This window comes from Nanorana parkeri, unplaced genomic scaffold, assembly GCF_000935625.1.
Source record: "Nanorana parkeri isolate BGI_ZX_2015 unplaced genomic scaffold, ASM93562v1 scaffold63, whole genome shotgun sequence".
NCBI classification, from domain to species: domain Eukaryota; kingdom Metazoa; phylum Chordata; class Amphibia; order Anura; family Dicroglossidae; genus Nanorana; species Nanorana parkeri.
Genome location: NW_017306331.1, coordinates 2,437,091 through 2,464,437, shown reverse-complemented (window position 1 = coordinate 2,464,437; position 27,347 = coordinate 2,437,091). Strand labels below are relative to the sequence as shown.

General features: G+C 39.1%; 1 protein-coding gene across 1 annotated transcript in view; it reads left to right on the top strand.

Moving 5' to 3' along the window:
- Positions 1-23,854, top strand: part of CAMKMT (calmodulin-lysine N-methyltransferase) — a 334,629-nt gene extending 310,775 nt beyond the window's left edge. The window contains exon 11 of the mRNA XM_018576285.1: positions 23,609-23,854. Within this exon, the coding sequence (XP_018431787.1) occupies positions 23,609-23,686 (78 nt within the window). The 3' untranslated portion in view covers positions 23,687-23,854. The remainder of the gene's footprint in view (positions 1-23,608) is intronic.
- The last annotated feature ends 3,493 nt before the right edge of the window (positions 23,855-27,347 follow it).

Below are 27,347 nucleotides of genomic sequence, written 5' to 3'. Positions count from 1 at the left end.
TTTGGGGAATTCTTCAAATGAGTTGTGGCATTTATCTCCAGTTTGCTCTGCTTTCTTCTTGAAGTCTTTCTGCTATCCCGTTTTCTTGCATGAATAAAGCTAAAGCTGGCCATACACTGTTCTATTATTTTGTTCAACTTGTGGGCTGAAGGAAAAAAATAAGACAGATTCCTCCATGAATGCTTGTGAGCGCTGATCGAGCAATCTCCCGCTGTCTTCATTGTATTTTGACAGTAGCCACCGGCCGCTGTCAGACTACCCGAACAGAGCCAGCAGTTCATTGGCTGCTGGCTCTGTTCATTCAAAGATTTTCCGACTGGCTCCTTCCTTTGATCAGTTGAAATTCGCACAGTGTATGGCCACCTTAAGGCTAATTTATTCAAAGCAACAGGTCACTCCCTGTATTTACTACTTTTGTAAAACGTTTACACCTGCTATCGCTTTGGAGTTGCAGTATTTCAGTGCAGTGGTTCTCAACCTATATCAGTCATCATGCCCTTTAAAAGTATGCTTAATTTTAGGGCACCCCAGTCTAAAATGTAACAAAAAGTAAATACAGCCCAAACCTTTATCCTAGATAGTGGACTGGTCTGGATTTTAAGGGTGAACCCCACACACAAAGACAATGTGGGGTTCCCTCCTTTTACAATAGAGCCTCCCTCCATTTCACATTAGGAGCTCCTTTAACATAGGTGTCCCCCCATAACTTGAGGATCCTCCTTTCACATCAACCCACCTTTACATCTGAGTCCACTCCTTCACATTAGATTCCCCCCTTTCACATCAGGGGCCCCCTCTTTCACATCAGAGTCATCCGCACTTTTCACATTAGATGTCCTCCTTCAGCAGTCACCTACACAGACATCAAAATGCATGACGCTGTGCAAAAAATATAAGAGCACCCCCTACGCCAGGCGAAAGCCCATTTGATAAAACTGTAGAGGTTGAATTGAAAAATAACTGGCCAGCAATCACTGCAGTTAATGATTCACAGCTCATCCTATAATAGAAGGGTTGCTGAGATGTGTATGCTTGTCTGAAGGTGTATCAGACATGTGTTTCTTCAGTTTCTCAAAGAGAAGCCATAGGATTCTCCTAATATCCACTTAAAAATGAGATACAGTGCTTATTTTCCTGCCCCCTCTCATTGCTGTCTGGAAGTTTGAAGGAGCATGTGTCTGGCTATCTGAGTGACAGGTCCACTTTAAACTCAACACATTTCGAGTAGGTATTATAAGAATATTGTAAAGCAGGTTTCACTGTGCCGTTTTATACATGCAAACAAAACATCCCATTGATTTGCTCTTATTTTTTGCTTAAGAGAGGCTTATATTTATCTTCTATTTTACAAGCTCTACATAAGATATGAACATTGTACATTTGCCCCTGCTGGCTGTAGTAATGACAATCTGCAGCGTATTCAAACCTTTCCAACACCTAAGGGGGTTATTCACTGAAATGTACCAGCCGTAAGCAGTTCATAGGAGCCTTTCAAGTTAATGGCCGTTAACAATTGCTAATAGCTACTGCAGTTCATTGAATAACCAACCACAGGCCTCTGGTGTGGATAGAAATGTAGATTTGTATGCTGTTTAAATTCGGCATGTATTAAATGTATCTATCTAAGGTTTTATTTTTTTTAACTTTCTTATCCAATAGGAAAGTCTTTTGGCTGTAATTTGCATATGGCAGCAGTTCAGCACAGGATACAATTATTGGATAGGGAAAACAATTGATTTCTGGAAACAAGCACTTGGCAATGATGTCCTTGATAATTTGATTTTCTATGTTGTCATTAGTTCATAAAGCCAAATGCCAATACACAAATATCAATAGGGCCTCTTGTTCTAAGTGCATGTCTACAAGTTATTGTATGCAGTATCCAGAAGTTGTCAGATATTATCACTACAATAACAGAGCTCTTTATTGTAGCAGTAGAATCTTTATTATTATTAGTTTTAAAGTGTATGTCTGGGAAAAATAAAAGAAAGCAATATATAGTACATCTCTACAATACATACACATTTGACCAATTTTGTCCTAACACAGATTCTAATTGATCCTGCCAGGAATCCAGCGAGCTTCTAATGTGCTGTTGTCAACAACAGCTGTCTTGTGCACTGAAATCCAAAGCAGTCTTGTCAGCTCTACCTAGTTCTACTCTCATGGACTAGAGAACACCTGCCCTTCATGTTATAGAGATGAGGTGAGATAGAGGTGAAATGTATGCCGGTGTAGGTGAACTGGGCAGGGCTGACAGTACTGCTTGGGGTTACAGTGCAGCAGCGGCACTGTGTTCTCAGCTGAAACTGTTCGGTAGGGGGTCACTGGATTTCTGTCAGGATCAACAGGTATTTTCCTGTAGTCTAAGAATGCAGTGTTTCTTAAAGCGGACCTTTACACTCAAAAATCTAATTCTACCAATGCATTCCTCTATGTATGATGATTAATAATAACATAGACAGGTGTAAAATACTTACACTTGCAGAGCATTCACTTACTGCTTTAAAAGTGCAAATGACTTCAGTTTGCCAAAGCAATGTACACTGGGATTGCCTTGTCATCAGCAGGGCATTGCTGGGAAATCTCATCTGTAATCTCACGAGATCTCAGGGAAAGGCATTTTCCTACCCTGAGATGATGTGCATGGTCACATGTCCTAGTCACATGTGTCAGTGATCCAGGAAGTAGAAGGAGATCTAGTAATCTGCACTTAGCAAACATGGCCACTGCCAGAAGACTGAGATGGAAAAGAGAAATAAGGAATGCAAAGAATACAAAGTCTGCAATTATCTAGAAGTATGTGTTTGTAGATTGTCATTACTAAACATTTCTAAAGGTTTATTTGTTGTTATTTTAAAGATATGGGTAAAGGTCGGCTTTATTCTTGGCACTAGGGTGCGCACCCAGTTCCTGTGTGGTTAATGCAACAATAATTAAAGGATGGCGGCGGCATTCCAAAAACAGGCATGATTCTCTAACACATAATTTTCTGTAGCTGCGGCATTTTGAAAACATGAGGAATTTATGTATATTAGACTGCAAGCTCTCACAGGCAGGGTCTTCTTAAAGTATGATTAAACCCTCGCTTTTTTTGCATAAATCTACTGCTAGCAACTGCTTAAAAAAAAAGTTTAAAAAAAAAGTAATTTTTTTAAATTATGTCTTCACATACACTTCACTGGCTTTTATTGCACCAAACATTCTGAGTACATGGAACCATGTATATCAGTCCCATCACCAAAGGAGCTTACAGTCCAGTGTCCCTGGCACAGTTGTAAAGACACAAACACGATCAAGCACCAGTGACATAAAATTAACTTATTGGTATGTTTTAGGTTATGGTTGGAAACTGGATCAATTGGAGGAAACTTGCATTAGCTTAAATTGGTTTCTCCATTATGGTGTTTTCTGAGACAGTCTATACATGTGCAGTGCACACAGAAGACTATGAGATCTTTACATCTTTGAAGAAAAAACAAAACACAGCATTCTGTGCCTGTCCTATGACTCATATAACATGTAGGCCTTTTGTACAAAAAAAAAGGGTTACTCCCATTTTTTTATGGAAGGGATCAGTTTTCAATCATATATTCAGATCTTGAAATGGATTTTATTGAGTGCATCCAGAATGTATCTGTTTACACAGTTCAGACAAATAACACAAGACATTAGAGTGGATATTGAACCATTTATAGTCCTTGCTCCATAGAAATGTTTCCTAGAAACCGGTTAATCTTCTAAAATGTTTTTGGTGTGTGGAATCCAGAGTAATGGGAGGAAACCTACAAAATCACAGAAGGAAAATACAGATATCATGCCAACTGTATCCCCAGTAGGTAGTAAACCCAGTACCACAACACCTCCAAGCAAGAGCGCTAAAAATTTAGCCATGATGCAGCCTGATTGCTCAGAAACTAATGATCATATGGACAGGAGATCCATCTTTTACCTAGTATGGATTTCCATGGTCCCTCCCTTAGCACTTTAGTGCATTTCTCAGACCCCTACATCAATACTATGTCCTTTTTTGACATAGGGGTTGATGGGAGGAACCACAGACTTCACAGGGAAACCGAGCATTCAACACACCCATAAGTGTGTTGGAATCTAAAGATCTTTCAGCCAGTGGAGCTTGTTAAGACAGCAAAGATCGGTGACGTGGTTGGCAGAAGGGGTAAATATTTTTTATTTTCAGGGATGGCATGCCTTTGATTAATCTCGAAGGCATGCATTTTATTGTAAGTGACAGTCACTTAAAGCCTTTATTCACATATGAGTCAATGCAATGTACAATTATGTCAATAAAGCTTACTGATACTGAATGTGATTCAAAGATTTTGCAATCAGAGAACAATATAGAATAAAATATTACAGACAGGCTGCATTATAGATCAAGGTATTAAGTGTTCGTAATATGATCTCATTTTGTAGCATTGTTTACTGCTATGTTGTGTTTGAAACGAGACTTGTTTTTTCCGTATTTGTTTGTCTGTCCAGGATACTGTAAGATGCTAATTGGAAAGTGTCATAATGGAAGCTACAATGGCTTTGGGTCTTTTTTTTTATTGTTGATCAGCTTTTCAACATTTGTTTTTATATTTGCTTTTTATTGTCTGTATGCAGTCTTGTAAAACACTGTATAAAACTGTGTGTTACATAAAAACCTTTAACACATGACAAAGAATTCCTAGAACATTAAGGCCCCTTTCACACAGTAGGACCCATTGGGTACACCTGTCAGTTTTTCAAGCGGACCTGATCAGTTGCCCAATATACGTCTATGGGCAGCTGTCTGTAAACTGACAGGCATCAGTTTACACCTGGTTACCCCTGCCTGGAAAAAAATCAGAGATCTGTTTCGCTGGACCTGATCATGCTGAATCCAGGGGTAATCTGATCTGTAAACATTCCTTTACATCCGATTCCCCTTGGACTGTCATGGGGTCCAGCAATTTCAGTTGCGATGAAGGAAAAAACACAGTGGTGACATCCGCTCCGTACTGCTCTGATCACGGATCCTCTCCTGATTTGCCTGTGTGAAAGGGGCCTATAGGTTAGCTAAAGAGACAGCATAGCAGATGCAGCTTGCTTTGGCAATTGTTTTATTTTATTGACACTGCCGACTGAGCTGTTAAATACGGAATTAGATATTGCAGTGATTTATTCACTGGTATGTGCAAATTTCAGCTTGAACAATAAAGCCCAACTAATGCAAAAATGGATGGAGAAAGGATTAGAACCAGAGTCTCTATGATTTAAGCCTTCCTGATCTTCCTGATGAAACAGGTCAGAGCCTGTGGGTCTTGTCATGCTTGTAACATTGTAGATTCCTGGGAATAAACTTTTGTACATCGAGGTCCCGGCTGTTGAGTGCTGCTTTATATACATTGGATTGCTGGTGACGGTCATGGCATGCCTATCGGCCGCCACATGGCATTTTGTATGGGACTGATGAGTTTGGGCATACAAATGGAAGCAGTGTCTTTTTCACAAACTTTTTAAAAGAAAAGGTATGGTTGAAGTCTTGGGGATTTAAGTCACGTTGTTCTTTTTTTAGGTGTACTTTTGGAAGCTTCACTTTGAACCAGTCATTCATTACTATCTGCAATGTATGCAATACAATGCCTCCTATATGTTATATTATGCATTAAATCAAGATTTAAACATGTTTCACCCTCACCTACATCTATAATTTCCTTAACCTCCTAATTATTGTGTAGTCACCTTTGTTTCTCTTTGACCTGTAGCTATCGCAGTGTTACTGTGATTTCTATGTGAAGTTGTGGCCTTGTAGGTCACAATGTATTCAATCATAATTACCATAATTATTATACTTTACACATTGTTAGTGGTTAAATGGGAAAAGAGCCTTGTAAGTTGCAGCAGAGCCTGCCTGCAGAGACAGCGATAGAGAAAGAGCGATAACTATTCATGGCAGAAGCTTCCATAGATGACTAGATCTTATATCGTGTATTGAGCCTTTTCATTTGATCTAGGGTGTACTCTGCACAAATGATTAATTAGTCATCTCCCAGAACAAAAGTCTGCACAGTTTTGGCACATAAAATAAAGAAATAAATAAAATAAAGAAACCTCATGTTTCTATCAGTCGTGCATATCTACATAGTACTAATTGAATGGATCTATTAATTAGCTTTCATGCAGTTACAAAAGATAATAAATGTAAGGCAAAGAAATCTTCTAATCCCTTTTCTTTTTAGAAATATACTGTACGTCTGAAAAGATGGATCTGTATGTTCCTGATCATCAGTTATATTTGGGTGTTCAAGTTCAAGATAACTCGCTGGCGCTCTTGTTCCTTCTTGTATTGTTTCAGAATGAGACTATTATGTTCAAGTCTCTTAAAGGAACAGTTGTCTCAAATGATAGATTTCCCAAAAGGGAAACTGTCTATTTACAGTTTGTTTTGGTTATCTATATGAATGAGATCAGCTTAATGTAATACATTTTATCAATGTCAACCCACCCAAAACTCATACTTGAATGTTTGGAAATGGCGAAGAGTTATTATGTATCTAGATCAAATAAAAAACATGTTCAGTACAACTGGAATACATTCAATTCTGAAATCCAGCATGCTCCTAACTTTCTGTACTACAATCCTAACCAACATTGTCAGCCCTGCCTGCTGGACTACAGAGCTCATTTAAAGTTACACAAAAGCCTGTGTTTTTTCCCCCCTAATCCTGGTGTAAAGACTTATGTGATGCTTTTTGAAGTGTACATTATGATTACATATTATTACATAGTATTTATATAGCGCCAACAGTTTGTGCAGCGCTTTACAATATAAGGAAGACATTACAATACAATTCAAGACAAGATGGTAAGGAGTGCTCTGCCCCTGAGGGCTTACAATCTAAAAGAGGAGGGAGAAATGATAAATGAGGAGGTAGCTGTGAGGGGATGAAATATTTGAAAATGTGATGGTTCAGTGGTTAGGTTGAGGTGGGATAGGCTTCCCTGAAGAGAGGAGTCTTTAGGGAACACCTAAAGACAGTCAAGGTGGGAGATAGACGGACAGGTTGGGGTAAAGAGTTCCAGAGGATGGGAGAGACTCTAGAGAAGTCCTGGAGGCGAGTATGGGAGGAGTTGACTAGGGAGCTGGAAAGAAGGAGGGCTAGGGAAGAGCGGAGTGGACGCTTAGGGTGATATTTTGAGACAAGGTCTGAGATATATCCGGGGGCAGAGTTGTGGATGGCTTTATAAGTGACTGTTAATATTTTGAATTTTATCCTCTGGGCGAGTGGAAGCCAGTGTAGTGATTGACAGAGGGGGGTTGCAGACAATATTACATCTTCTTCCTTCTAGCCGTATCAAGCCGTCCCTTCAGTGCTGGTGCCACTGTCCTATTTTCTGGTGTCTCCTTCTTTTTACAGTGTCCCACAGAGACACCCCTGCGTGCGCGCTCCCCGCGTGCGTCCATTGCCTAGCACTGTAAGATACTCCTCGTCCCCTTCCTGTAACCTCAACTGTACATGTACCTCTGCTCCCCGTACACATGCTGCTCTACCCGGAAGTTCGGGAATGCTGAGCTCTGTGGCCAGGACTGAGCAGCAAAGAGAAGGTGAGTATTGTAATTGCTTGCCTACGCTATGCCATTCGCGTATATTAGGCCATGCTACACTGCTTACTAACAGTGAATTAAGCTAAAAAAAGTTTAGTGCCACTTTAACCTCATCCTTCTCTGTCCTTCTCCACATGCTATATTGATTTCTTTACCAGCAAAACAATGCTGTTGCCTTAACTCCTAAAACCCTGCCTACACACTGTGTGTAGGGAACGGACTCTTGGTAGATGTAATTCTGGGGGATTTACCTACGAGAATAGGAACTGACCTAAGGGACCCTTCTGATCCCTCCTCCCATCAACTGCCCCTGCAAAAATGTTACGAGCCTGGTGATGATGCCATAGGGAGTAATAAAGCAGATTCTCTCTACAGGAACAAGATAAAAGACAAAATAATGTAGGGGCATGTTCTAGAGAGAGAGAGGTTTGGGAATACATTTGGGTAATGCTTGTTCATATCCTTTAACCCAACCTAATATCTTAATCTCCAAGGACTGAGGTTGTAACATAATTGTGCTTTAGTTCCTAGGTCTGCACTGCTGTTGTGGTTTGTAAATATATTGGTACATTCTAGCAGCTATGGTTCCAATACACGCTCTGCTTGGTAGTGCTGCACGAAAACCCTGACATCTTTTCTATAATAGGGCAAATCTGTGTCTAACCTGATTAAATTCTACAACATCTTTATTATCAGGTAAACTCTCAACACTCTTTTAAAGTAGAACTTTTGGCAGGTAATGGTCATTTCAGTATTTACACATTGTTTACAAGCAGTATATGAGCCAGTTTGAAACCAGCCCTGAACAACCTTCCTGTATCTCTTGTGAAATGTATGATTGATTGTGCCACAGTGTCTGCAGCTATAGAGGTCAGTGAGGGCTTGTTTTGCAGCTTTTTTTACTGGTTATTACTGTTTAATATTATGAATATGTAATTATTTGAATGTCCAAAGGCTGGCCGCAGTTCTACTTTAAAGTGGTACTAGCATCAGATACATTTTTTTCATGTTAAAATACAACTAAAGGCTCCTGTATTACAGTTTAAAAAACAGTCAAATTCAATTACTATGCGATAAACATTTCTAATAAAGTAGACAAAAACTACCTTTCCTGACAAAGCCAATTCCTCCTTTATTTGTGTCTCATCTGCTTCCCTTCCCAGACACTGCAGCTCACAGTGGAAGGATTTCAGAAGTAGTCAGATTTCAGAGGCAGCGCTTGAAATCTAGAAAGCAGTGGGAAGGACTAGGTTTGGCCAAATGCTAATTGACAAGCTACACAAGTGGGAATAAGTAACAATTCTCATAGCCATGCTCCCTGCAACATTCTTTCATCCTACTGTAGTGCAAGCAGGCACCATCTACATAAAAGTGGCAACTCTGCTCTGAATACAGGAGCAGTGCAGCATAATTGCCACACCATCACAGGAAGCTGCATTAGGTGGATGCAGGGGGGTAAATACAAAGCATGGGGCCTCATTGAAAAGCTTTGGTGCCTCCCGGATAACGTTCTATGTGGCAGCTAGCAGTTTAAACTGTGACCATATGTGTTATCGATCTTAACATGAAGTATGTATTAAGGACAGGGAACAGGAGAGCTGTCAGCATAGTAAGTAAACTAGGGAGCAGTGCTGGGCATAAAGGTTAAGAGTAAAGAGTAGCACTAATAATAATAACCATAATGATATTTAATATTATGATAAGATGAATAATGCTCTTGCACACACTTACATTCAATTCTATTTAGGCCTCATGCACACAGGCCGCACAAGAGAAGTTATTTGGGAACTGTAAACAACGTCAATGCTTCCCAGATCACCGAAAATTCTTCTGACGTCATGTGCTTTGCCTTCAAGATGGCAGCATGCATGCACAGAACGCGCCGGTGGGCAATAATTCATTATTTCTGATTCAGACGAACCGCCGAATCAACGGAATTTAGTTGATTTGCACGTTCGTCTGAATCCGAATGCACATGTCTAGTACTCTCCAGCCAGAGGGAAACCAAGCGAGTTCTGACCCAAATGAGTTACCAGGGTCCATATGCTGAGGTGAGGGGTCTTCTTACCTGTATCCATTTTTGCACGATTTCATTTAGTAGACATTTTCTTCTGGAAGATACAGGTTGCACAGTGTGGGCTATTTTGGGGGATTTTGCATATTGAAGAGTCAAAATGAACTTTTTTGTATTTAAATTTTATTAGGATGCAGCTTTATAGACATTTGTTTTGCATCACATTTATTTGATTTTGTTATAACAGATGATTTCGGATATCAGCTCTGCACCATTGTATATTTGAAGTGGACCTTTACCTCCTTTTACTAAAAATCACATCAGCATACAGCTTTGCATGCTGATATGAAATCATCTTACATCCATTAGTTAAACAAACATATTTTTTATTTTCTTACAACTAGAGGTTAGCAACTTCTTGGCCCACTTTGGCACAAATTATTTAATGTGCCGAAACGTTACATCCTTGGAAGATTACATCAGTAGTGCATTGGTGGAAAATCTCATCTGTAATCTCATGAGATCTCAGGGAAAGGCATCTCAGGTGACCATGCACCTGAGATGATGTGCATGGTTGCACGTCACATGTCCTTGTCATGTGCCAGAGTTCCAGGAAGTAAAGGGAGATCTAGCAATCTGCCCTTCGTAAAGATGACCACTGTCAGAAGACGGCAAAAGAAAACCGAAATAAGGTATGCAAACAATACAAAGGCTGCAATTTTTTAGAAGTATCTGTTTGTAGATTGTTATTACTAAACATTTCTAAAGGTGTGTTTTTTGTTATTTTAAAGATATGGGTAAAGGTCTGCTTTGACAAAGTTCCATTATGGTTAATTTTAAAGTGTAACTGTGGTCAAACATAGCAATAAAAAGCTGACATTTAACCAGTTGTGGACACTGGGTTTGCAACACACGCCTATAAAAACTTAATTGAAGTACACAGGGCATCTACTTGCCAACAAGTCCCAGCTGTAAGATTGACAGGTAGGGGTTGCTGTGTACAGTAGTTGTAGAACCAGCTGCTGTCAAAAAATGGGCATTTGACACTGTTTGTATACACTGTTTAGATGTGAGATAGAGAGATACAAAATACATTGTCTTCCTATTAAACCCCCTATTAACACTAAGTTTACCCTAACACCTTCACCTTATCCCCTTAAAGTGACATTGAAGCCACAAATCCCCCCTCCTCCCATGCTACTTTAAGGACTTACCTTAAATGATGCCTTATAATCCAATCATCTTCTTCCTTCCACTTGTATTGAGAAGTCCCTCCAGCGCTGGTGCCGGTCTCTGATCCAGCACAGACTCCTCTGGCCCCACGGTTTATGTCCGACTGCACGCATTCACGGCTGCGTGCATTCACCTCCGCTGTGTCTCTCCTCTTCTCCCCGCCAAAGACCTCTACTGTGCATGCGCCCGCCCCATCATCCTGCTGCACCGCTCGAGAAGCTCCAGATCTTCAGACAGGAGCGAGCGGTGGTGACAAAGGTAAGTATTTACCTTGTTGATAACTTTTTTTATTTTTTTAAATGTTTTTGCATATATCTACTACTTGCTAGCAGTAGATATATGCAAAAAAAGACGAGTGTTTCATTATCTTTTACATTTTTTTCCTGATGATTTTATTTTTATTTTTTAACAAATAAATATTTACACTTTTTTCATTTTTATTTAATATGTTTGTTATTGTCGCACAAACAAATGGCTTTTTTTTTTAAAGCCTTTATTTCATTTGTAAGTAACTTTGCAATGCACAATCATAATTTTAGTGTAATTTTTAAGCACGACGAATTATCAAATAAAATGTATACTTTATATCTATAGTAACAATAACACTGAACAAATTAGAAAAAAATTGCAGTATATTTTTGTTTTGTAGGGAGTAGGGACCAATGTTAGGGGCTATGTATTCTACAAAACCCTGCAGAAGTTTGTCAGTTCTATATTTAAAAAAATGTCAAAGCTGAACTCCAGGTGGATATAAAGTATATAGGTTAATGCACCAAGGTATTCATTACTACATTGTTGAATGTTTTTAATGTAGCCAGTTTACGTACCTGAATTTGACTTGATATCAGCCTCTTGGAATCACCTATACAGCAGTATTTAGAAGTAGGAGGAGAAGGACTGGAAGCCAATAAAATGTGCTGCATGCAAATGTGCCTACCAGTAATATACTGATAGGACAATGAGAGAGAGAGAGAGAGAGATAACCTCATCAGGCTCCTGCTGCACCATCAATGTCCAATCAGCAGGGATGGGTGGATAGAAGATACCACTGCATCCCTTCAAAAGTCTACAACTACTATAAAGAAAGCAGTGTCATCCTCCTGGCTTTGCTATCTGTCAGGACTGCATGAATCTCAGAACTACGTGGACAGAAATACAAAGTCGTTGACAGCTAAATTATCTGAATGTGTTTCATCTGTATTTAGCTATTCGGCAGGCAGGAGTTTAGCTTTAATACCATATAAAGGATCATTTTAAAACATCATGTAAAAGTCATTGTTTGGGACATATTGAAAGGAATAAAACCTATAACTATATGTGTACATAAATTATGTATGTATATAAACAAATGTGGTGCTAGCATTCCTACAGTGGCAATGCAAGCAAAGTAAAGAAAGTCCCTTGAGCACCTCTAAAAGGTATTTTTTTTACCTTTCAGTAAAATAAAATTCAAGTAAAAATGAACTTAACTAAATTAGTAGAAATATCACATGTAAAATAAATAAATATTGCAGATGGAAATAACGCAGTCACATTGTATAGTATACGTGGCCTTTACAGCCTCCTAGAGGCTGCTGGGTGCACTTCCTTGGATTAAAATGAGAGTGGTCAGAGACTATTAGAACACAAAGGTTCTGCTTTACAAAGCAGCACTTTCCAGCATTCAATATTAATACAATTCTCTTGTTATTGTATAAAGATTGTGTATCTATTCCGTTTTGATGTCCTTGTCCAGCTAAACTTATCATTTCATATTTTTGTACCTGGTTTTTCTAAGAAGTGACACCAAAGTGCCATTAGATTTAGAAACAATGCAATTAGCATCCTGTTAACGTACTATCATTTGACACAACGCAGCACCCGGGATTGTCATGATTTTTTTTCTGCCACTGTTCCATTTACAAAATCCATTACATCAAATTGCAGAACCGGAGACTTTCATGCTACTGAGTTAACTGTGTCACGGACACAAATATCTCTAGCAAGTAATTTATTACCTAACAAAAAAGGACATTGAGAAATGAACCTAAAAGTGGTTTGCTTGAATTACAGTTTATTAATGTTACCATTGATTTCGGCGCTTTTTATAGGGCGTTGCATCTACAGTACAGGCTGAGAAATATAAAAGATCTATGAGCAACATTTGAAAACATTTTCAGAAGCTCATCAGAACTGAGGGTGTTTAAAAGAAACGTCTAAACATGGGTAGTGATTTCTTCTGTACAAGGGTGACCTCCTGATCATCAGCTCCATTGGCACTGCACTGGAAAAGCTTAGATCAGTAGATTGTATGTAACTATACAATAATGCTGGTCATACTGGTGTCAATTTTGTACAAGCTTTCTATCACCTTTTAACAATTGTATGAAAGTGAATAGTCAATAGCAGTCTGCCACTCCTGGATTCAATTGTGTCCTGATTTTCAGCATCCAGATAATGATTGGGATGGATTGCAACAGCTATGCTCCACTCAAGGCCAATTCAATCTGCACACCTCGGCTTTAGGCTCACTTCTTGGTTCTTTTACGCTTCATGCCAGGCAAAGGAAAAAATGGAGACCGCATGGCAACTTGAGGTAGAAGTTATTTGAACATGGATTTTAATTGGCACAGCAGTAATTTCATTTAATTCTCACAACAACCTGTTGTTTGATCAATATAGATTGGGAAATGATTGAAACCGTAGGCTACAATTGCCGTGGACTGTTCAGTTCATGTGTTCTTTTTTTTTTGGTTGAATGCTGATGGAAAGCTTCCAAAGTTGCAACAAAATGACAGTTGTATAACAAATATAACAGGGACCAAACACAGCCAGAGGGAACACCAGCAAGTCTCCTGGTCTTTAAAGGGTATTTTAAAAATAGGAATACTCATGGAAGACCAAATTCATTGAGATGTATCTCCAGCCAAAAGCGTTTTTTTTTTAGTTTTGGATAGAGTAGTGAAGGATTCGAATCACTATCGGGTTTTTACCGAGAGCTTCTTTGGAGGGATGCCCCCTCATTTACTGTCCTTGTGACCACAGCACATTTTTGGTAGAGAATGAGAAGACTAGGAAACTTTTTATTGCTGTTTATGCTCTTGTTGCAGATTTGTCTTCACTTCCTTTCTGGTGAAACCGTTGCCACCATTGCCATCTGAACAGTAAGTGAGGAAACACTAGAAAAAAAATGTCATGGCTGGACATATACTTCAATATATTTGGTCTCCCACATTGATGAAATCTGACAGCTCCAGGTAAAAGCAGACCTCCCATACTGTTCAGAAGACAAAATCACCAACTACCAAACAATCTTCTCTTCCGTGAGTAAATGAATCAAAGGCCATTAGCATCACTCATTACTGCAGGTTATGCTTGCCTGGGATGTTTGGAAAAATATGACTTCTGGTATGGGAATGACCCACTCTCAGCTCTTGATACTGTAAAGCTCATGTTGGCTACTGTGGGGATAGTTTAATCACTACCAGTACTGGTAATATCTCAGGTTTCTGCTCTTGTAGTCTGATTCACACACAATGCAACGCTGCAATGCACAGTCCAGTATTTCCTGGTTCTGCTTTAGAGATTCCTGTATAATTTATCTGCTCATTGGACAATGAATCAGCAGTGTGATTATGATGATTCATGAACATGCATGTAATACTGGCAGCTGCATATCTGAACTAAGAAATAGGGGTGTCACCTGTTTTGTGATTTAGTGTGGCAGGATAGTGTGAATAACAAAACTAGCCTAACAGAATTACAAATCTTTGGTAGGTAACATGCATGTACTGTTTTAAAACTTGCAGGAGTAGTATGCTAGGCACAAAAAAAAAAACAAAGCACAGCCCATGGGTGGCCTCTGCTGGTGGTCATACCCCCAACTGCTAGAGGCAGCTCAGATTTTTTGCCTAGCGTCAATAAGTATAGACCTAGTTCCCTGCTGGGGAACTTCATTTTCGTACCTTTATTAAGAGGGTGACGCAGGTTTCTCCCCCGGTCAGATCTCTGATGCCTCTGGGGGACTTGAAGTTAGTGCTATCAGTCTTGTAGCAACCTCCTTTTGAGAGTATTCGAGAATAGCCTTTGTTGTCTGTATCACTTTCTGAAAGTGCCCTCAGCCCAGATAGTTTTGGAAATTGACAGCCTTGTCTTGGAAGCCTTACTGGATTTAAATAGACGCAAGGTGGTTCTTTAACCTCGTCCTTCCTTTTTACTGATGGTGGTGTGGGCTTTTCGCTTCAATTAGGACATGGTCCTTTCTTCCCTTTGCCCTTGTCCAGCATATCCTAAGGAGATGGCTCTTTATTGCCTGAATGTGGTTAGGGTGATGTAGGTTTATCTCTCCACAGCAGCATCTTTGTGTAAGACGTGTTCTCTGTTTATCATCACTGAGGGTCTGCAAAAAGGGGAAGTGACCTCTGTGGCCACCATTTCGTGCGACTTTTCCAGTTACAACTCATTCCAATAGAGTGGTTAGCATATCCTGGGCTTTTCGTCACCAGGCGTCTGTTGCTCAAGTCTGCAAGGCAGCCACTTGGTTGTGAGTGCATACTTTAGCTTGTTTTTATGAACTTGATGTGGTTGCATCTTCCAATGCATGTTTTGGCCTCAGAGATTTACAAGCGGCAGTTTACTTTTGGAGGGGGTCTTTTAGGTTATTCCTGGTTTTCCCACCCCTCCATTATCACTCCATCAGTTCAAGATCAAGAGATCCCCACTTTGTCCTTCAATGAACGGAAGAGAAAATAGGATTTTTTTTGCACTCGTAAATCTTTTTTCTGCATTCATTGAATGACACACCACCTACACTTCTATTGGTGTCCCTGCCTATGTTTTTATTGCTTTGTGAATAACTGAACTACCTCTATCAGATGGGTGGTTTGGCCTCCAGCGGGGCTGCCACTGGATTGTGCTTTGTGTTTTATGCCTAACGTCCTACTCCTGCAGTTGGCGGAATAACTAATCGGTATGAGATCAAGATCTCCACTGTGTCCTTAGAGAACGCAAAGAAAAGGATTTTATTGGCTACTTGCCTGGAAAACATGTTTAATATGTACTTGTGTTACATTTGTTACAGCATTTCTACAAGTCAACAGCACTGGATACTAACAGGCATAGAGTGCTCATGAAAAATGTAGTTCTTAGTGCTCGGTTCACTTCTATGTGGTACTAAGTTGGTACACTAGTCAGTTTGCATGATAACACTGTGGTTTGCATGCATTTTAGAACAATGCAAAGATGTGTGTACTGAATAACCTGGTTCCTTGTTTTGTTTGCCACTGCAGGAGCAAAGTTTGTATGCCTCCTCTTGCGGTTGTACATGTGCAAGCCAGGTACAGACTGAAAATGTGTATTTCTGGCATTTTTCCAGAAGTGTTAACATTCCTGGGGGCTGTGTAACCTAACTGAAAGTAGATGTCTATGCTGTAAATATAAAAATGTGTAAATAATGTAAATGTAAAAATGTGGGTATTTAGTTTAGTTTGCAAGAGCGCTATGTATCCTAAACAACTACCAATTATTTTCTTTTAGAAACTACTGATATCACCTTGTTTCATCCTTTGTTGCTGATCCTTTCCCTCTTTTAGCCACTTCCTGTTTACAGAAATGTGCTTCACTGGTAGCTGCATATCATTGCCCTTTGTGGGCCTCCTGAAGGATCAGCACAGCCACTTGTGAGGCTCAGTTCACAAAACGTAAACGCAAGTGTAAGGATCTCATTGGAAATAACAGTCCTTTTCCTGGTGTATGAGCTTTTTGAATTGAGCCTAGTGTCCACCAGAACTTAATGTATCTGGATCAAAACAGAGTAGCACAACTGGGACACAGGAACTGTGTTTTATTAACCCATAACAGAAAATGCCTGAACAAGGACCTTCATGCTAGGATCACAGGGTATTGTTTTAATGAAAGCTGCACATATAAAAAGATTGAAAGTGACTTTTGAAATTACATCAACATGTTGAAGATTATAAGATTCCAAATATTGGGTTCACTTGTACTTTAATGTTATTTTAATGATGAGCAATTTGCCTCCAGTGCCAAATCAGCAGTGGAAATACTTGAATGCTATAATTATAGTGAACGTTGGACACCTTGGTTGCAGACATAAATGTTGCTTATTACCTTAGGCTTCATGTCAGTGGCTTGCTTCTGGGTAGTGGTGGGGTAATGATAATTGCAGCGTGAATGGTGGCATCGTTTCTTCCTGGGACTTGAGCACTGATAGACACAGTTTTAATGTGTCTTTTTTTGGCATGTATGTACAGGCCAGACTCGGACAGGCAGTGTGGCAACTCTGGCAATGTATCCACGGGCTGGGTGCCTGGAGGTACATTTGGGCTGATAGTTGGGGGCAACTCAACCTCACTTAATCTTGTTTTTAATACAATAACACCATACCAAATCCACAATGGTGACAATATTTAAACATCTCTTAAAACTTTGGTTGCACTCATAAATGTTGATCCCCATGCTTTATATGCGGGTGTGCCTTCTGGCCCCACTCTGGCAATGCCACAAGCCTTTATAGTGCCTTTACTTATACTTTCATTCTTTTATTTCAAGCCTAACAATAGCAAAGAGATAGCCAGTTTCTAATTCCTGATCAGACATTTATATGGAAAGCACTGCTGGTTTTTTTTTCCCCCAACATTGTTGTGTAAATCGCAGCTGCCATCCCCTGTTCACAGAAAGAGCTTTTGTTAGCTTTAACATTCATGCCGATAAGTAGAACTCAATATTTCTGCCTGTTTGGCAGGATTGGGTCTTTCTGGCTGTACACATCCTTCATGCCTCATCTTCCTGGGGATGATTTTTGCTCCCAAAATAAGAAGAGGCGTCTTCCTGGAGGCTGCATGTTATCCTCTTATCCCTACTGTTTTGGAATAGAGCGTAACCAGCTGGAAAACTGTAAGGAGCCTGATAATGCAGCTATTTTCTGCTGTCCCGTCTTAATCTTGTTACACAAATGGTTGTGAAGAGATTCATGAATTTTGCCCTCTGCATTAGCGCGTCATGTCACTCATACACAGCTGCATTCTGCGGGGAGTTGTCCTCCCCTCCTCCTACAACAGGGGAAAAAATTAGTTACAATCTTGGCAGTAAAGCAAGTAACAAAAAAAAAAAAAATCCACAGATTTAGGCAACCACCCATGAAGCTGATTAACAGTCAGTGATCAGGAGGAAAAGATTTGCCTCTTAAACTTTTCACCTCTCATTGTTAGCTGTGAAATTTTATTTCCGTTAAAACGCAAGCCTGTAATCAAAACTGTGTATGTAGCTACGCTATATGCCAGTGCTTTTGTCAGAACGTAACCTGCCACCTTCTCTGGGATTCGAGCTATGTAAAAGGTATGTTAACATTTTATACAATTGTACTTTTTTTTTTTTAACCTTGTATTTATAGGGTTACTACTGTAGCAAGTATGAGAAAATTCTTCTTTTTATCAAGTACATTTTACACTGACATAAAGCATTGGTTTTAAAGAAAGGATGTAAAGATAACATTCTAACCCCCTGTAAATTTGTGGAAGTTAATTGGTGCAAAATTATTTTTTACATAGACACCTACTTAATTAGTCCTATATTAAGAACAGAAAATATAGGTTGTTAAATACCGAAAATGTGCACATTTTACGCCAGTCAGGTTGTGTAGCAAGCGCGCCAGCTGTTGATTTTTATGCTAAACATTTATTTAATTAACATTTGCAGAAAACATAACTTTTTTATTAAATTGTGAGTTTTGCAAATTAGCAAATTGGAATAAGATCCTTTTTTTAAGATTGAATTTGCTGTCATTTTTGTTGACAGTGAATATTGCTAGTATTATAGAAGTCTTAAGACTTGTAGAAAGCTTATTAAAGAGAGTGGGGAATAGCATGGTGTAAAGACAGATGACTTTTCACCTCCATTTCCCTGTTTAAACACACCATCCCAAGTGCCCGATGTTTATAATCTGTGCAGAATGTTTTTTATAATTGTTGAAAATGTTACATCCAATTATACTGTAACTCGTAATGCTACTAATAGCAACTATATTACTGTGCCTCCTTTGGTCGTCGTCGACCTTATTTTGCGTATTAAATTGGAAAATCACTTTCTTTTCAGTGCTTTTTTTGTGTTATTTTTCCGTTCCACTGATCTGAAACAATGAAACTAGTTTAATTGAGGAAAATGTATTTTTCTTCTGTGGAAAGGGCTATTTGTTTGACATGTAAACAAAATATATTTTGTGCCAAGGTGCAACATTTAAACCATTATCCAAATTATTTGTGTTTTACTTATAAATTATTCACTTTAATGAATATAAACTTAAACATTAACAGTTCTCTAATCCATGTTGTTATTGTGTCAGCTATAGAAATTATTTAACTCGCTATCGTAATTAACTGTTTTATTATGCAGTTATCACTTTGGTTATAGGTTTTTATTTTTATATTTTTGTTTTGTATCTTTTCATTAATCTTTTAATTGTAAAAACTCTATCACGAATTAAATGTAGATCCATTTAGATTGGTTTTTAATTTATAAATGCTTTAAGGATTGTTCATCTTATGTGGAATAAATATTAATATGATTAAATATATACATATGTGTGCTTTTTTTGTATTGTAGCTTTTTTTTATTTTGTATTTATTTTTATATTGCAGACTCATAGAAAGCTCTGCTAAGCCCATGTGTGCTAGGAGTAGATGCATTAAAAGCTACTATAATGCAATTAGATCACCTGTAGTTTTGTATTATGCCTGGCAAGGTCACATGACTTATCTCCAGTCTCCAGCCATAAAACCCATTGCGGTGTTTAATCACTGACCATTATACAAGCAGGTTTATGACACTGACATAGTGTTTAATGTACAGAATGCTAATTCATTCAAGTCACCTACATTTTCATATTGTGTAATGGATTGATTATTTAACTAGTTTATTGTTTTTTTGGGGTGTGGCCTTTATATGCTGTTTATATAAGAAATATTTTTTCCCCAAACAGTGGAGGTACAGTTGACATAAAGGCTGTATAGATTTATTTTAAGCAGTAAAATTTCAGCCCACCCACATATAGGAATTACTCCCCATTCTTGTGCAAGGGAAGTCAACATTTAAAGATTCTTACAGCTTTGGATTGCTTAGGGAAGTGTTAGGACCTTGAATGAGCTTAAATGGGTTGCCAACCTACCACAATGTACAGAGAATCAGACAGGAACCTCTTGTTTCAGTGTAGCACACCACAACATGCAGATGGTTCCCCTGGTGCCCTGAAATACATTTGTGTTGAGCTGTGTTTGCAAGTTGTGTTGGGTGCCATTTAAAATACATGTTACCACACTGCGGATAAGGTGTTAAGGCATACATTTTGTTTCCAGACTGAGTGTTCCAGTAACAGCTTTCTAAGAATTAATTTCCCCTCAGTTTGGATCGATTTCCTTTCACTTCTTGTTTTGTATTTGGGACAGGAAGTGAATGAAAAGCTCCCCAATAGAACACAGACAGCAATTAAAATCCAGGGTTTTAACCAGTCCCTACCATATGCAAAAAAAAAAAAATACAATGGATTATCTGGTGAATTAGTATCAGGTGACCATAGTCAGCAGCATTATAAAAAATATATGCTTTTGAGATATTTAGGATCTTCCCCTTTCTCTCTAGGAAACAAGGAAAGGGTTTTGTACTTCAGGCATGTGTTGAAGAATACAATAAAGAGGTAGTCCACCCAAAAGACAAATTTTAGTTGTAGGTTGAATCTGGTGGGCTAAGACAAAATCTGTTCCTGGCTCTCCTCCTGTCTATCTTGGAGTTGTGGTTGTTTCCAATCACTTTGTTTTTATTTCGTTTTTTTCTGTAATATAAAATAGTTTTAAAAAATACGACAAGGAGAGATCTTTGTACACATCCCACCGAAGGAAAAGCACAAAGATCTCACTACCAATGTTTCCAAGAGATATAAGCGATAACTGGTACGTGGGTATCTGTCCAACAAATACCAGACTTTCGGAAGTAGGTTTTGTGTAGAGTAATCCTTTAGAAAATGAAAGAAAACTGGCAATTTGAGAATTTAGTGTTCAGCACAAAGGATGGCCAATTCTGTTTGTCAAATTATATCGAAATCCAAAAACAACCATTTGTTAGATGTTGTGGCTGTGTTTATTTTTTGGGGTTTTTTTTCACCTGGTAATCAGGCAAATAACACACTTCCTGTCCCATTGTGTGAGTTCACCACTGTATCATTTGACTAAATCAAGGTTGTCACATGGCTGGACTTCCAGTATGTCTGTTTTTGTTCATCTCCATTACATGGTGAATTGAGGGCACTAGTAGTTTACACTAAAAGATAAGGGTCTTTGTACGTTCTTTTCAGCATACAGTAAGTGACAAGGGCACAGCATTTCTGGCAAGATCAGCAGGTATTTTGTATACTTGCTGAAAATGTTTTAGCCTGGAAAAAGGAAAACTAGTGCAGTCACCATATCTAAGGGCTGGTAAGCTGAAATATATTTAGGTTTTATTTTTAGGTTCAAGGATGGTTTAAACTCTAAAGGACTCGACTGCTTAAAATTTACTAACAAGATGAAATGAATTCTGCGTTTCAAACCACTTTAAAACCAAACTAAAATGTATTGCAAGTTTCTTTAATCAATAATATAAAAAAGAAAAATCCTCTATTAAGTGCCTTGTGTACATTGTACTTACATAATTGTGTTAGGAATGTTCTCCTTAGCTGTTTGTTTTCGGCTGGGCACTAATGAGTAGTGATCGGCTCGGGCGTGTTCGCAGCTCCACGTGCCGAGCCCGCCAGGAAGCTGACAGCGTGCAGCACCAATCACAGGTACTGAGGCATGTTCCCGGTCCGAAGCTGCAGAGATCGGGAAATGTCTCAGTGCCTGTGATTGGCGCTGCCAGCTTCCTGGCGGGCTCGGTAGGTGGAGCTGCGAACACGCCTAAGCCCATCACTACTAATGAGTTGATTTCTAAGACTCCAGTGGTAAGCTTTCACCAGGTTTATATCTCCAGCCCCTCCCAGGAGGCAATTATAAAGGTATCAATCAAACTACATCATCATTTGGCTTTTTAGTGGTCATGGTTGTTCGCCATAGCTGGGAATTCTGGTGGAGACAGCTCACCCCTGGGGTTCCTTAAGTGATATAGGTAAGCTAACACATGCTTCAACTTGACAGTAAACATGCAAAGCCAAAATACCAGTTTTTAGTAAAGTTAGTCCTAAATTATATTTGTTTAAACCCATTTCAATCCCTTTAAATCTGCAGCTTTCATTAAAATAATACCTGGTGATCCTGCCATGAATATCCTATCCAGGCTCTTCCTGTTATAGTGGTGGCAACATTGTGTCCCTGCCTCCCAATTATGGTCCTGCGTGGTCACCTTGGCACTCACTTTCCCAATGGAGAAAACAAGTGGGCTGTGTTGACGCACATTGCACAGTCATGGACCACTGTTGTCATCGTCAGGAAACTGTCCCTGAGTAATGCATGCAGCCATTACTGGATTGACACATAGTGGCTGCAGGAGATCATAAGCATTGAGATGTAACAAAGGATGAAAAAAGGTGAAAACAGTATTTTACTAAAAACAAGTTTTTTTATGTGCAATGGGGTTCATTTACTATAGACAAATAGCCTGTTCACTTTGCAAGATAATTTTCCTCAAATATAGGGAATGAGTTGAATCTCTGCTGACTATGATTATCCAGTCACGTGCAAACAAAAATATGGTTTCCTTATTGTCTTTGCACGTGACTGGGTTTTCTTAATTTTTACCACATTCACTAAACAAAGGGAAAATTCCCTTGCAGAGTGGAAATGTGCTTGCAATGTGAACAGCCTATTTGCCTTTAGTAATAAATCCCAATGATTTAGTCAATTAGATCTACTAAATCACTGGGATTTATTACTAAAGAGAGAAGCTGCTTCTCTCCCCTAACAAACTTACAGGACTTCCCAGGAGAAACAGGGGTCTTGGGTGGGTTAGTCACAACCATAATGCAAATCACAGCTTTGAATCCACCAATTAGGTGGCTGGCATGACTGCAGAACATGCATATTGATGAGAAAATATGCTTATGCAAATCAGAGACTGACCAAAAAGTTTAACATTTGAACTAGATACTGAATAATTACTTCCCACTGTCCACGCCACAAGAATGCCACCTTTTCAAGAGAGATCCTCTGATAAAGACCACTGGGAAACTGACACATTTGAGAGGATATATCTCTGGGTCCTTTGCAGCGCTCATGGCTCCTGCTTCTGACCTCCATGCCTTTACAGCATACAGCAGTGATGCGGAGGTCAAGAGAAGGAACCTCTGAGTGCTGCAGAGGACCAAGGAGATCAACGCTCCTGGAAGTGTAAGATTCCCAGCAGACTTCAGTTAAAGATTTCCCTTGAATGGAGCAGTATGTTTGTGGCGCGAGCATTTGGAAAGGTAAGAATCCAATCCTTGCATGTGTATCTGTTTTAGTTTTAATGACAGGGTCACTTAATGTATCCATGGGCACAATCATCACTTGCAGCAGCTTAAAATCTAATGTCTTTGGGTATTTTTAGATAAAAAGTTCTAATGGCTCCTTGGAAAATCAACATTAATAGTGTAATTTTTTTGTATTCCAGAACTATCTAATTTTGACTTGTTATTTGAGTAGTCATATGAGGTGTGCTTTCAATGAAGCTCCATAGATCTCACAGAGACTACACCCTCTTACACAGTCAACGTCATAGCACGATACAAAATTCTTCCTTTACCTCACTGTTATTTTCACTGTTCTTTATTACAGATGATGGAAGAAGATCGCGACAATTATGATGCAAACATCCATTATCCACACCTTCTTGTTCTTACTAAGTCAAGATAACATCAACCTAATGTCTTATCACAATGTGTCACCTACCAATGCCTTGATCCCCATGTATTAATTAATTTGATATCTACCTTTGTTTAAACATACTTTAATATGTTCATATGTTTTGTATTTCATTCTGCACTCGTGTGTTTCTGTTCTTTGTAAAAAAAAAAAAAATTACTGTAACTCACCACCTAACAATACACTATGAATAAAAACAGATCTATTTACACTATTTTCAGATGTGTGTGCACATGTTAATTGCCAAACTCCAATATTCTTTGTTACTGGTGCTCAGATCAGTCACTTGAGATGATTGAAATTGAGAGTTTTCATTTCCTCTAAACTTCAACAAAAATTTAGAGATTTTGGGTCAAATGCATTGGAGTCAACAGAGAAGATTAAACTAAGGTGGATTTTGAGGGTATTTTTGGATGCAATGGTCTCTCTGAGTGGTTCTTAAATGTTACAAAAGATATTCAACTGTCTTGAACCTGTTCAGGTGACAAGAAATGGACCTATATTGTTTATTTATTTTTCAAAGAAAGAAAACAAAAGCACAGTAAAAAAGAAAAAAAAAACACATGTTCAAGCAAATATTGATTACAAACAAATTTTAAAAAAAACACTAGATGCAATAAACTTAAAAGGCTATTAAACCCTCAGCGGTTTTTGTATATATCTACTGCTAGCAAGCAGTAGATATATGCAAAAACATTAGAAAAAAACTCCTAAAAAGGGTTTAAACTTACCTGTGTCTTCGCTGAGCGCTCCCATCCAAACATTTGAAGATTCTCGGGCGGCTGCAAAGGATTTTGGGGCGGGCCCATGCGCAGTTCAGATCTTTGGCCGGGAGTCAAGGGGAGACACAAGGTAAGCATATGCAGCAGCAGCGTGCACCAGCACAGACACCATGGGACAGGAAGTGCCAGCTAACACAGAGCAGTCAGGGCTGGATCAGAGGCTGGCACCAGCGCTGGAAAGAAGGCTGAAAACTACAGGAAAGAAGAAGATGATCGGATCAAGAGGCATCATTTAAGTTAAGTCCTTACACTAACATTTGGGGGGGGGGGGGAATGTATCCTTTAATGTCACTTTAAGTACCCTGAATAGACACCCCAAAAGAAAAAAAATAAAGGGAAACAAATATATATATTTTTTTTTGTTTATTTTTTTTTATAGATAATTTCACCTAGTAGCTCCATGAGGGAAACTGAGAGCTTCCTTTTGGTGAAAATTTTGCTGGCGGTGAAATGGGTAATTTTGTGTAAAAATCGGTAATTTCGTCCAAATCACTTCAATTATGGCTATCAGTCACACTCATGAGAAGCACAACTCTCAGAATGGTACAGCCAAAGTGCAGCAAAAATAATCCAAACAAGTTTTTTTTGTGGTGGTAACATTTTGTTTTAAGCATATTTTACTCTCCAGTTTTGCAGTGATTTTTTTTTTTAATTCCCTTTTCCGCTAGTGTGTTTTCTTCTTGGACAGCTACAAGAAATGACTGGCTCAGACAAAAGCCTCATGAACTGACCATTTGTCCTGTGGACACAAAAGCTCACCCGACCCTCAGCTCCTCCTCCTCAATTATCTGCGATTAGTCTCAGTGTGTTGAGTCAAGAAGGGGTAGTGGGGCGAGTGCTTATTATCTGTTTAGGTAGAAGAAGAGCACATTTGCGGCCTCTCGTAAGGATGAAAAGTGAACTCTAATCAGATCCCCGATGGAAAATGGGTGTTCTTTTCCAAATCTTACCAAAACACACCTTGTTTTATTTGTGGAAATGCTGCATTCTACACTTTCGATAAATGCTATAATCAAACCAGCCCGAAAGCTCTCATGAATATTAACCATGATGCTGTTACGATGTAAGGTCTTTAAATGCTTGGGTGACTATTTTGTGAGCTACAATGGCCTATTATGAAAATGCAGCTTCACTACATAACTTGGGCTACAGACTGGCAGTGTATTGTTCCAAGGCACGTTTTTTTTTTTATTCCATAGAAAATGAAATAACCAGTTGGCTCTGTTTGTTTTAACATTTGTTAGACGTAAAGCTGTATGAGCTTAAAGTAACTAAAATCAAGAAAAAAATATTTCTAAAGCTCAAGAAAAAAATGTATAATTATGTCTAATGCTAATTTAATTTAGAAATAACGATTAAAAAAAATAAAATAAAAAAACTTTTATATTATCTGCTTATATTTAACTGCCAGAGACATGTATAGAACTTTCATATTTTTTTCTCTTTGGCACCTCTCCTCAGCATATTGTGGTTTAAAGTGTATGTAAAGACAAAACAATTTTTTTAAAATTTTGGATAGAGTATTTAGGCATTAGATCCTCTATTGAGTTTTTATTACTATGCTCATGTTAAAGATTCATCCCTCAATTTGTACTGGTGACAGTTTTAGAGATGTCACCAAAGCATAAAGTAAGGGGAAATCTGATCCAGTGACAACTAACTGTCCCCTCACTTTGGGAGATTTCTTCTAACTTCCTGTTGCATCTCTGTGAAAGGAAGTGAAGCAAAATCTCTTCAACAGTGCATAGACTGCAAAAATAACCTTACGTGGGTTTAAACCTTTCCTACTCAATCCAAAACTAAACCAAAAGGTTTTGGCTGTTTGCAAAATTGTAACTTCAAAAAAGGTGCTGCAAAACATGAAGTATACATAAGCAAAGTTTACCAACCTAGCAACGAAGGGCAGCCACCAAAATCATATGCAAGTAAGAATCAATTTAAAAGATTTCCCTTAAAAATTAATACAGGTACGTCATTATCTCTGCTCGACACGGGCTGGGGACCTCCCATTGAGACGACTAACGGACTTTGAAAAATGTGTGAGAAGGCAGAGCCTGCGAGACACATGTTGTCTCACTTGGTTGAGTGCCTACGAAGTCCCCCAGACCTCCCTCCTCCTTACTTTGTCAGGCAATGGGCCGCGGACCTGGGAGTGGAGTTTAGCCACGACCTGATAGACCGCATGTTACATTTTGCACTTAAAAAGTCGGTGTCAACAAAATATCAGGAAGCCGGATATAAATTGATGACCAGATGGTATAGAGTCCCGAAAGCCTTACATGAGATGTATTCATCTGTACCAGATACATGTTGGCGATGTGAGGAGGAGGCAGGTTCCCTATTGCACGTCTTCTGGGACTGTCCTAAAGTTGTACCCTTTTGGTCTCAAGTGGCCACTCTAGCCCAAAAGATCACAGGCCTGAGACTGTCATTCACTCCTTTGGTGTATATCCTCCACCTGACACCACTATCGAGAAAAGCATACAAACGCGGCGAGGGTGTGCATTCCAGCATTATGGAGACAATCTCGAGCACCCTTGGTGGAGATGTGGGTGCGGAGAGTGGAGGAGATCAAACTGATGGAGGATTTGACATCCGCAAAACATAAAACCCAGCATAAGTTTGTTTGCACTTGGGCTGTCTGGTATCAGTTTCGGGGCTAGGCTGAGTTCCCTCAGGTCACTCCGGAATAGTGCTTCGGCAGTAGGCTCCCCATTAGGGGTGCCAACATGGTCAGGTGGGATAAATTCTCTAAACTGCTAGGAAGCTGCGCCCGGTAACTGGGACCTATTGTCTACCACACCCCCCTGATGTTGTCTTGCCATGTCTTCTTGTTTTCCTCCTCTCTCTTTCCTTCTGCATCTATTCTT